A 13035-nucleotide genomic window follows, 5' to 3' on the forward strand; every position below is an offset into this window, starting at 1 on the left:
CTTTGCTTACCCCCTATATTATGAAGCAGGACACCTGCATGCGGCAAGCCATCACTCTCGAGCAGAGGCTCCTCGCCACCTTGCGGTACTTGGCGATGGGGAGAAGTCTCCAGGATATTAAGTTCACGACTGGGATCTCCCCCCAGGCTCTGGGAATCATTATGCCAGAGACCTGTTCTGCCATAATTCAGGTCCTGCAGAAGGACTATATTAAGGTAAGTTTTATCCTTTAACATCACATTCTATGTATTTAATGTTTGTTACTGTATTGTATTTATTTCATCATTCTATAATTATCACAATTGTAATATGCTGTGAATGTCCACTTTGTCTTAATGCATGCTGTAAGCTTTTAATGCTCCTTTTTTGTCCTTCATGCATATTTGCCTTCACTAACCTCCCCAGCATGCTATCCTGGGCCCATACACACCTAGCCTAGTCACTTCATTTATTTTGTCTGCTCCATTGTAGTGCTTACCCTAAACACCCCCTAAAATGTGTCCAAATGTTATTTTTTCCTTAAATTCAGCCAGAGTGCAAGAGGCTTTTTTTGGGGGGCCAAAACTCATTTTGAACCCTCCCTCCCCCCAACCACTAACTCAACCGATAACAATACTCTATCTGCTGACTTTGCCAAACCCATACACACTATACCTACCTCTTTTGTGGTCATAATTATGGATGAATTCACCAAAGCATTTAGTGCAAGGGCCTGCCTGAATACTTTCAAATGGTACTGTTTCAAGACAACGTGGCGGGCCTCCCATTCATGTTTGTAGCAGATGAAGCATTTGCGCTGGGGGACCATCTTATGCGGCCATTCCCTATGAGGACCCTCACCCCGGACCAGAGGGTTTTTAATTACTGGCTGGCCAGAGCCAAAAGAGTGTTTGAAAATGCCTTTGGCATAATGGCCATACGGTGCCGCCTATTCCTTACTGCAATAAAAGTGTTGATTTTGCCTTCATCAGATGGGGTGATATCACTCCTGTAAAAGCCAAATTTTGAAGATGCACACAAATTGGGAACTCAAAAATGTGGATTTCTATCATCATCCCATGCCTAAAATGTGTGTCTTTTCCCTACATCTATTTTTCTAAAGCCACACAACACACAGTGTGTCAACATGTGCTAGATCCCATCATGGGGATCAATGGACATGTTTCGGGGGTGCAACCACCTCCTCTCACTTACTTTAGTTGTGAGGAAGGGGTTGCACCCACAAAACGCCTACATTGATATCCCATGATGGCTGATAGCACATGTTGACACACTGTGTGCATCTTCAAAATTTGGCTTTCAAATTACTTTAAAATGTATATAAAAACATAAAAAATAACAACAACACTAGAATTTTTTTTGTTAGATTTTGGCTAAAACATCAGTGATGTTGGTGAGTCTTTTTTCAACATCATTGATGTTTTCTTGACCTTCTCTAATTCACGATTGCACACCATTATTTCGCTGATCAGGATTTGTGCACTTGCACTGTTGAAGTGAGTTTCTTCTTCCACAACATCCACATCACCTAAAAAAAAATACACACCATGTATTATAAATATACAGGCATACATCTATTACCTGAAGCTGTGGTCTCAGACACTGACCTGTTGTGGTCACCATTTCGCCCACTTCCTGAACCTCGGAATCCACATCTTCATGGTGTGTGGGGAGTTCCCCTTCTTCAGGAGGTGTGGGGTTCCTGGTGTCCTCAAATGTCCCGATTCTTTTCTCCCCTATGTGAATACAAAAAAGGTATACTTAGCACACAGATATTTGAGGCAAGAAATAGGAATATGAAATATTGCTTTGAAGTGTTGTCAAATTGTCTGTTTTGGCTGAGTTCCAAGCTGAAGACATGATTTTTTCCCTTTCCAAAGCTGGAATACTTACCTGTTTTGTTAAAGTTTCAAACATGGAGAGACCCCTAGTATCCACTGGAGCACCTGCGTGGGACACCATAAAAAGGTTGTTATGGTGTCCCACACTAGTGCTCCTGCGTCCAGATGTGTAAACAGCTGCTGAGTGTCCTCTCCTTACACTGAATCAAGTTTGCATTTCATTATAGTTACAAACACATCTAGACAACAATGTACTAAACTTCTTTTCATGCAAATAGGCATGAACTAATGTAGTTAACCTGCATCTGCCAAAAACGTCGTATTAGTGGTCGAACAAATGATATTTACTACGAGCGATTACTGTGCCCATGAACCTCAAGCTTGCCATTTTAAACTGTACAACAGTAAAGAAAAGCACATGGAGCAGCACTAAAGTAATAATAATAATAGGAACACAGGACAAATACTTACTTTTTAGAAGCACTTTCCTGATCCTTCTATACTGATCGCGCTCCTTCAATTTCAGGTCTGACCAGCGTTTTCTCAATTGCTCCTTGGATCGTCGTACCCCAACATTCCTGTGCAGACTTCTCACAACTTTAGTCATGATCTTGGCCTTTCTCACATTTGGGTTTGGGTAAGGTCCATACTTCCCATCATAGTCTGCCCTCTTCAAGATGTCCACCATCTCCACCATCTCTGCAAAGGACATATTTGAGGCCTTATATCTTGTCCTGGATCTGGAACTGCCTTGCTCCGGGGCTTCGTTGTTGCTGCTCTCTGCAGGGACTTGCTGTGTCTCCGCCATGTGCTCTCCCACTGCACCAAAAGAGAAGAGGTGGGGAATACACTAGAAAGAAGGACAGGGGCGGATTTTCACGCATGCGCAGTGTATATAAAGCATAACACGCGTGCGTCATACGTAAGATCTGTGAACGGAGGACTGAGTAGCGTAAGCGCCGATCGTGCAAACGAAGGTACAATTTTAACTTGGGGCATCAGTGGTTAGTGGCCTATACTGCTTATAGATTGGTGGTCTATATTGGGACAAGATTAGGAGAGTTTAGCCTGACATTAGGGTTTTTTCTTGTGTTGTGTCTTGCAGATAAAATGGATACATTTACAGACCTAGACTTCCTGCCAAACTTCATAGACAGGTACAGGGAGCTGCCATGTCTCTGGCAAGTCAAAAACAGGGACTACTCCAACAAGCAAAAGAGGAAGGCAGCGCTGGAGCAACTGTTGAAATTGGTGAAGCCGGCGACTCCCGCAGCAGACATCACTTATTTGAAGGCCAAAATTGGTAGCCTGAGGAGCACATATAATAGGGAGCGCAAGAAGGTCCAGGATTCCATGAGATCAGGAGCAGCAGCAAATGCTCCCCCCTCCCCCCTGGGGACATGAAGCACGGGCCGCTGACAAGGGCGGCCCACGTGTGGCTCCCTCTGCTTCCGGGAAGACGAAGACCCAAAGGCCCCGACCACTGTCATCATCTCCGCCGCAATATGCGTGACGTCATGACGTCACGCACAAGCCGAGCCTCGCGCATGCGCACTTCGCCACTTGCCGTCCGGAGATGAACAAGAGATGCCGCCGGCAAGGCAGAGCCCATCTCGGCGATCAATGGGCAGATGCCCCGCCGCCGACCTGAGCAGAAAGGGGGGCATGCAGAAAATCCACATCTCCCCCTTGCCAGGAAGCCGCGAGGGGCCAAACTCCACCTCCCAGGGGGCGGAGGGCAGGCCTGGCCAAACCCACCAGGATTCACAACAGTCCACACACAAATAGCCTGATGGCATTGGTCATGCCACCAGGGTATTAAAATGATTGTATTCAAAATGTCATAAAGTACCAAAGAAGAAAAGTAGTTGTTTTTAGTTTTGCACAGGAGCTGTGTGCTGATTCCATAACCCCACCTTCTTGCATATATAGTCCAATTACGTTAAACAACAAATATCATGTAGGATATCTGAGCGTCATGCAAATCAGGAGTCTAAAAAAGTGCCCCCTGATGCATGAAGAGGGAAAAGATTGGATGTCAATCTGATCCCCTTATTTTATACCAAATGACAAGTGCAAGAAAAGTGAGGATAACAAGAAACACACACAGCTTATGTCTTATCTCTAATGTGTCATAGTGGAGAAGGGGTGTTTAACCACCCAAAAGAAAATACAATGGGAAAAAGACACATATGGAAGAGACAAAGTGAGCTGCACACCCCGAAAATATATGTTATATATGGAAGGATTTTTCCCCAGTGGGGCTTTAAAACAGCAATATGCAAAATCGAGGAAAGTAGTCTAATAAATGTAGACGAATATTTTATTGAAAACCAATGTTCAATGGGCATGGTTTGATTAATTAAATTGGGTACAATACCGCATCTGATCTAATAACACAATTCATATTCCACAATAAAATAAAAACACAAGTGCGCATCATTACATTTCATCAACATTCCACAATAAAAAACACGTGGTACGTAGCATTACATTCCATCATATTATAGAGTATATGAGCCCCAACGCATTTTGACCTAAATGTGGTCTCTTCAGGGGGACAAATAGATCTAAAAAATATATATTGCATATGTTCAGAATTAAAGAAATATATCGTCCTTCATCACATTATAGTACTGACTAATTTCCTCTAATTGATGATGGCTATTTTGGATGTTCATTGCAGGTGCATGCTCCCTCACCCCATGGGGGGTGCATACAATGTGGCTCTTTGCAAGCCCCTTGGGGTCAGCTCCTCTTCCACGGGGAGGTGGTGGCGGCCCTCAGGCCCTCTGTTTTTTCTAACGGTTCCTCCTATCTTGGACTACACAACATCTATTCCACTCTTAAATGGTAAAAACATGCCATCATAGTTCATTCAATGTGATGAAGGATGATACATTTCTTTAATTCTGAACATATGCAATATATATTTTATCCTTCCATATATAACATATATTTTCGGGGTGTGCAGCTCACTTTGTCTATTCCATATATATCTTTTTCCCATTGTAATGCCTCATCTGTGAGGAGATAATTCTTCAGGCCCTAAACAAGGGGATGAGGGGCCAACTCACAACTAAAAGCCACGTGTGTGAGTTGGACCATACTCCTCCACCACCTCCAGCAACACCACCACCACCACAGCCACCCAACCCACCACAGCAGCCTGGAAGGAAGCTTGGAAGGAAGTGTTGAGAAGACCACAGCCTCGAGACATATATGTCATCTGTTGATGCTCCCGATCTCTGGAGCGGAGTTAAGACCCCTATTAAATTTCTAATTTTTGTTTTGACAAATACTTGGCTGTGTGTTTTACTTCAAAAAGGACAATTTGTTTGTGAGTAAGCAGGTACATTTCAAAAATACAATGTCAAATTAACAAGGGTCACCAACATAGTTGTATCTGTTTGAGGTTAAAAAATACAAGATAATAATGGTGTTGTAAAAACTTGACACACAGAACCACAAAAAATATTAGGGAGATCACTATATATATAAAAAAAAATATTCTGGAGATCTAGAGAAAAAAATAAAATAAAAGGAGATCACTAGAAAAAAAAAATAAAATAAAAAAAAAATAAAAAAAATATATATATATTCTGGAGATCTTGAGGAAAAAAAGAAAAAGGAGATCACTAGAAAAAATAAATAAATAAAATTATATTCTGGAGATCTTGAGAAAAAAAAAGACAAAAACAAACATTATTCAGACGATCATGAGAAATAATAAAAAATCTGTTTGTCAGAACTCAGCATATCAGCAGCAACGCAAAAATTCATTATTCTAGCATTATAAAGAAGAAGAGAATGCGCTGCATTGAGAGATTTCAAAATTTGCCATGTGACAAATGTGCTATCTCCATTACGAACGCTAGTTTTACAAGACCGAGTGCTTCCGACCCATACTTGATTCCGAACATGCGTGAACTTTTGTGTGCAGACTTGTGTACACACGATTGGACTTTCCGATAACAAAGTTTTGTTGGCGTAAAATTTGCGAACCTGCTATCAAACATTTGTTGGCGGAAAGTCCGACAGCAAATGTTCAATGGAGCATAAACACGATCTGACTTTCCGACAACAAGGTCACATCAAACATTTCCCGTCGGAAAATCCGATCGTGTGTACGCGGCATAAGAACTATGGGATTTGTAATGTGCATGGAGCAGTGAGCATGACTGCAACTAACAACTACTGCTTGTTCCAAACAAATGGTAGTGAGATAAAAAATTAGATTTGGGAGCTCAAGGAGTACTTAACAAGAAGGCAGAAAAACACAGTAAGAAACAATTTAATGTAAAATAGAATTCAGGGCTATTAGGTAGTGGATGTGTATGAATTAATTTTGGAGAATAAGGATATAATTTAGTGTTACTTTATGGTTGCTGCAAATGTGAAGATCATGGTAAAGATTGATTTTCTTTCACTTTGTGAAGATTCAGAACCCTCCAGATAGCCTCCTTAACTTTATCATTCCTCAGACTGTATATAAAAGGATTACTGAATGGTGACACGATGCTGTTGAAAATGCTAATTACTTTATTTAAGTCATTAGAGACACTGCCAATTGTTCTTACATAAAGAAATATGACAGTTATATACAGCAATGTTACAGCAAGAAAATGAGAGCTGCATGTGGAAAAGGCTTTCCTCTTTCCTACTGAAGACTTGATCTTCATTACTGCCGCAATGACAGAGCTATATGACAGAAAAGTAACAAGAAATGATACTAGGGATACAGATGATGCAAAAAATGTGAAGACTGTGTCAAACAATGATGTGTCCGAACAGCTCATTTTGACCAACACAGAGGCTTCACAGAAGAAGTGATTGACCTCAAAGGGACCACAGAAAGACAGATTGGATAGTAATAGAATGGAATAGAGGAATACAAGGAAACCAAATACCCAGGATAGTAGAATCAAACAGAGACATGTCTGGTGAGTGATTATGTTGTGGTATCTCAGTGGATGAGAAAGTGCCACATACCGATCAACAGACATTAATGCCAACAGTGTAAACTCCACAGAGCCAAAGGACATGAAGAAATAAAGCTGCATGAGGCAGCTCCTATGGCTTATGATTCCATTGCCAGTGGCCATAATAACGAGGAACGTAGGTACAGTGCTGGAGATAAAACCAATATCCTCAACTGCCAGGCTGCTTAGGAAAAAATACATAGGAGTATGGAGAGACTTTTCCAGGCATATCACAATGAAGATAGTTATGTTGCCCAATGTTGACACAGCATAAACCAAAAGCAGCACCACAAACACTGCACTCTGAATCTCAGGACTAAACTTAAACCCTGCTATAATAAACATGGTATGATTAGAAGACATCATACTTAATGCACAATACGTATTCAGGTGTTGAAAGAGTATCAAAGTGGATGTCGTTATTTATAACATGCGGGGCCAGGTGTTAACTGTAGCACTGTGTCTGCATATCATTCCCTAAGGATTAATTTTTTTCAAATTCCCTTAGGAAAACACATATCCCACCAGTAAATATGTATTATGGTGTATAAAAATATATAGGGACCCTAATGATACGTTTCTAAAGCACTGTGGATGCCAAACAACTTTTTTTCATCTTTATTTTATCCATTGTTGCATATCAGCATCTTTGCAGCCATATCCTGTCTATATGCATGTTTTCCAGCAACTGCTATAGTTCATTTTTACAGATTTGAAATGTGCTTTGACATAGCTGCCTGTAGTCTTCATTGGAAGAGCCTGTGACAAGGTAACAATGCAGTAGAACTATTTAGAGATGAGGACAGAGTGCTGTCACCCTATCACAGGAAGTGCCTGCACAAGGACCGTCATAATAAGAGTAGCCGACTATTATTTTAAGAAAGCTGTACATTTTAAATAAAATATAAAAAAATAACTTTTGAAATTAAACAAACATCTTAAACTGTATCTATGGTCGAAATGTAAAATCATATGTAGCAGGTGCCTTGCTTCTCCCGTGCCTTACCAAGCTGGCCACAGAGAGTACACAGGCAAATATACTATATTCTATTCTAATCTTTTCTATTCAAATTCATTCTGTACCAAATTCCAATTTCGGAAGATGGTTGTATATATATATATATATATATATATATATATATATATATATATATATATATATATATATATATATATATATATATATATATAAAATCTTTTTCTGTTCTATTGTTTTTCTATCCTATTCTAATCTTTTCTATTTGTACTTCAAATTCATTCTATACGAAATTTGAATTTTGGAAGATGTTTTTTATATAAATACAAATAGAATGAAATTGAATTCTAATAGAAAAAACTAGAATAGAAAAAAAACAATAGAACAGAACAGAAATATATATATATATATATATATATATATATATATATATATATATATATATAAACCATCTTCCAAAATTGAAATTTGGTACAGAATGAATTTGAATAGAAAAGATTAGAATAGAATAGAAAATAACAGACAAGATGATGTGATTGCTGACAAAACCAGCAGGATGAATTCTGAAGTGTTTCAGTCAATATCATCTGCTCATATTCAGCAAAATGCGTCAGAACTCATTGGAAGGCGCTTCACAGTGCAGATGGACAATGACCCGAAGCATACTGCGAAAGCGACCAAAGACTTTTTTAAGGGAAAGAAGTGGAATGTTATGCAATGGCCAAGTCAATCACCTGACCTGAATCCGATTGAGCATGGATTTCACTTGCTGAAGACAAAACTGAAGGGAAAATGCCCCAAGAACAAGCAGGAACTGAAGACAGTTGCAGTAGAGGCCTGGCAGAGCATCACCAGGGATGAAACCCAGCCTCTGGTGATGTCTATGCGTTCCAGACTTCAGGCTGTAATGGATTGCAAAGGATTTGCAACCAATTATTAAAAAGTGAAAGTTTGATGGATTATTGTTAATCTGTCCCATTACTTTTGGTCCCTTAAAAAGTGGGAGGCACATATACAAACTGTTGTAATTCCTATATAGTTCACCTGATTTGGATGTAAATACCCTCAAATTAAAGCTGAAAGTCTGCAGTTAAAGCACATCTTGTTCATTTCATTTCAAATATATTGTGGTGGTGTATAGAGCCAAAAAGATTAGAATTGTGTCAATGTCCCAATATTTATGGACCTGACTGTATATATTATAGTGTATTCTGTTCTGTTCTATTGTTTTTCTAGTCTATGCTTTTCTATTATTTTCTATTCTAATCTTTTCTATTCAAATTCAAATTCATTCTATACAAAATTTGAATTTCAGAAGCCATCTTCCGAAATTCAAATTTCGTAAAGAATGAATTAAAATTCGAGTAGAAAAGTTTAGAAAAGAATAGAAAAGAAAAGAAAAGAATAGCATAGAAAAACAATAGAACAGAATAGAATAAAAAATAATATATATATTATATTTTATTCTATTTTTCTATTTTTATTTTATTATATTCTGTTCTATTGTTTTTCTAGTCTATTCTTTTCTATTCTAATCTTTTCTATTCAAATTCATTCTATACGAAATTCGAATTTCAGAAGACATCTTCCGAAATTCGAATTTCGTATAGAATGAATTCAAATTTGAGTAGAAAAGTTTAGAATAGAATAGAACAGAATAGCATAGAAAAACAATGGAACAGAATAGAAAAAAATAATAATCTTTTCCATTATTTTCTATTCTAATCTTTTCTATTCAAAACAAAAAAAAAATATTTTATATATATATATATATATATATATATATATATATATATAATATTTTTTTTTCTGTTTTGAATAGAAAAGATTAGAATAGAAAATAATAGAAAAGAATAGACTAGAAAACCAATAGAACGGAATAGAATAAAATATAGTATATATATTATATTTTATTCTATTCTGTTCTATTGTTTTTCTATGCTATTCTGCTATTCTATATATATTATATTTATATATATATATATAAAACATCTTCCGAAATTCAAATTTCATGTAGACTGAAATCAAATTTGAATAGAAAAGATTAGAATAGAATAGAAGATAATAGAATAGAATATATATATATATTATATTTTTTTCTATTCTGTTCCATTGTTTTTCTATGCTATTCTTTTCTATTCTATTCTAAACTTTTCTACTCGCATTTGAATTCATTCTATACGAAATTCGAATTTCGGAAGATGGCTTCTGAAATTCGAATTTCGTATATAATGAGTTTGAATTTGAATATAAATGATTAGAATGGAAAATAATAGAAAAGAATAGACTAGAAAAACAATAGAACAGAATAGAATCAAATATAATATATACATTATATTTGATTCTATTCTGTTCTATTGTTTTTCTATGCTATTCTGTCCTATTATTTTCTATTATATTCCAATCTTTTCTATTCAAATTTGATTTCAGTCTACATGAAATTCGAATTTCAGAAGATGTTTTATATATATATTTGGCACAGAATGAATTCAAATAGAAAAGATTAGAATAGAATATATTATATTTTTTTCTATTCTGTTCTATTGTTTTTCTATGCTATTCTTTTCTATTATTTTCTATTCTATTCAAATTCACTTTCATTCTATATGAATTTCGAATTTCGCAAAATGGTTATATATATTTTACTTTTTCAAATTCAGTCAAATTTTTTCGAATGCGGTAGAATTTTTTAGAATTTGATAGTTTTTTTCAAATGCAGTAGAATTTTTTCAAATCTGATAGTTTTTTTCGAATGCGGTCAAATTTTTTCGAATACGGGTGAATTTTTCTAATTTGAATACGAAACTAAATGAATCCGAAAACGAATGTAATGAATGCAACAAATTGAACTAAACGAATTTAGTTAAATAACGAATCGAAACGAAACTAAACGAATTTTTTCATCCTGCACATGTCTAGCATTTGCCCATCTGCAGGAAACAAGGGAACTGCACATAGACAGAGTTACCTCACTTTTGCCTACCCTTACCAGAACCTGGATTTTGTTAATGGCCTGTTGAGCAGTCACAGTTGGAAAAAACAAAAAAGAAACTGCGCTAAGATATATAAATGCACCTAAAAAAGATGCACCTAAACAATAAAGGGATTTCTTTACAAAATAGTGGAAGCAGCAATTCTTCTGTATAACACCAGTACAGTGAATGAAATAAAAAGAAAAATAGAATTGCGCTAAACCTGTAAATTTAAAGTGAATATGAACCACAAACTAGTAACACAACCCACCGATTGTGGAGCAATCCAAAATTCAGCGTGAATCAAAAGCAAGTATACAAGTGCATATGTGTTATTTTCTAGAACCATTACTCTCAAAAACATAAATACACATAAATGAAAAAAAGCTTATGAACCATCAAATAATAAATACTCAGAGTTCAGCTATAATGAATAACTTTAATACATGTGACATATAAGTGAATAGATATATAATGTCCAACTATATATATATATATATATATATATATATCTATATATAGATATAGATATATATCTATATATATATATATATAAAATATATGTGACATCCACCCGTGCAGAACTAAATATAAAGTCCATCCACAAATAAGATGAATCTTCAAATGCTGGTATAAAGAAGGTTGTGCTGAGTCCACCACTGCTATATAGAGAATCACTTCTTACCAGAAGCCCATGATTAGGGATGGGCCAAACACCCCCCATTCGGTTCGCTCGAGAACATGCGAACAGGCAAAAAATTTGTTCGAACACACGAACACCGTTAAAGTCTATGGGACACGAACATGAAAAATCAAAAGTGCTTATTTTAAAGGCTTATATGCATGGTATTGTCTTAAAAAGTGTTTGGGGACCTGGGTCCTGCCCCAAGGGACATGTATCAATGCACATACATTTTTTCGGGAGCAGTGATTTTAATAATGCTCAAAGTGAAACAATAAAAGTGTAATATTCCTTTAAATTTCATACCTGGGGGGTGTCTATAGTATGCCTGTAAAGTGGCGTGTGTTTCCCGTGTTTAGAACAGTCTAACAGCAAAATGACATTTCTAAAGGAAAAAAAGTAATTTAAAACTACTTGCGGCTATAATGAATTGTCGGTCCGGCAATACACATAAAAGTTCATTGATAAAAACGGCATTGGATTCCCCCATAGGGGAACATCGAATTTAAAAAAAAAATGCGTGGGGGTCCCCCCAAATTCCATACCAGGCCCTTATCCGAGCACGTAACCTGGCAGGCCGCAGGAAAAGAGGGGGGGATGAGAGAGTGCCCCCCCTCCTGAACCATACCAGGCCACATGCCCTCACCATTGGGAGGGTGCTTTGGGGTAGCCCCCCAAAGCAGCTTGTCCCCATGTTGATGGGGAGAAGGGCCTCATCCCCACAACTCTTGCCCTTCTCCCCAACTCTTGTGGGGGCCTGCTACGGGAAAGCCATAGGGATGTCTCCGTGCGTCAGAGGGGGGCGGACCAGGTGGCTCCGCCTCCTCTGATGCTACGGGGAAGCCATAGGGATGTCCCTATGCATCAGAGGGGGCGGGGTCACCTGGCGATGACACCGTGTGGCCCCACCCACAGTTTTAAAAGAGCTGTCACCTGCGAGGATGCGTCATATGGCGTGTACCTCCCATGGAGGCAGATCTTCTTTATTTTTTTTTGCCCTTGACGGAGGTGAATAGACTATGTGGGAACGTTTTTATTTTTTTATTTTTAAATAAAGGACTTCTCCCATGGTGTGTTGTTTTTTTTACCATATTTACACTTTTTTTGTGAAATGGTACGGGTACAATGTACTTGTTACCATTTCAAAAAGGGGGGGGGGTCGGGATCTGGGGGTCCCCTTGTTAAAGGGGACTTCCAGAATCCGATAAGCCCCCCGCCCGCAGACCGCCACAACCACCGGGCAAGGGTTGTGGGGATGAGTCCCTTCTCCCCATCAACATGGGGACAAGGGGGCTACCCCAAAGCACCCTCCCAATGTTGAGGGCATGTGGCCTGGTATGATTCAGGAGGGGGGCCACTCTCTCATCCCCCCTCTTTTCCTGTGGCCTCCCAGGTTGCGTGCTCGGATAAGGGTCTGGTATGGATTTTAAGGGGGGACCCCCCATTTTTTTTTTTAAATTTTGGCACAGGGTTCCCCTTAATATCTATACCAGACCTGAAGGGCCTGGTATGGAATTTGGGGGGACCCCCACACATTTTTTTTTTTAATTTTGGTTCGGGGTTCCCCTGTGGGGGAATCCCA

General features: G+C 38.1%; 1 protein-coding gene across 1 annotated transcript; it reads right to left on the bottom strand.

The window, feature by feature from the left end:
• Window positions 1-6244: 6244 nt before the first annotated feature.
• LOC141115258 (olfactory receptor 2A7-like) lies at window positions 6245-7189 on the bottom strand. The gene has a single exon (XM_073608461.1). It carries the CDS (start codon window positions 7187-7189, stop codon window positions 6245-6247), a length of 945 nt encoding a protein of 314 aa, XP_073464562.1.
• Window positions 7190-13035: the final 5846 nt, after the last annotated feature.

Source organism: Aquarana catesbeiana, linkage group LG01, assembly GCF_042186555.1.
Source record: "Aquarana catesbeiana isolate 2022-GZ linkage group LG01, ASM4218655v1, whole genome shotgun sequence".
Taxonomy (NCBI): Eukaryota; Metazoa; Chordata; class Amphibia; order Anura; family Ranidae; genus Aquarana; species Aquarana catesbeiana.

Bases quoted from the DNA above. Each gene is read 5' to 3' on its own strand.
- LOC141115258 (XM_073608461.1), bottom strand. From the start codon at position 7,189: ATGATGTCTTCTAATCATACCATGTTTATTATAGCAGGGTTTAAGTTT.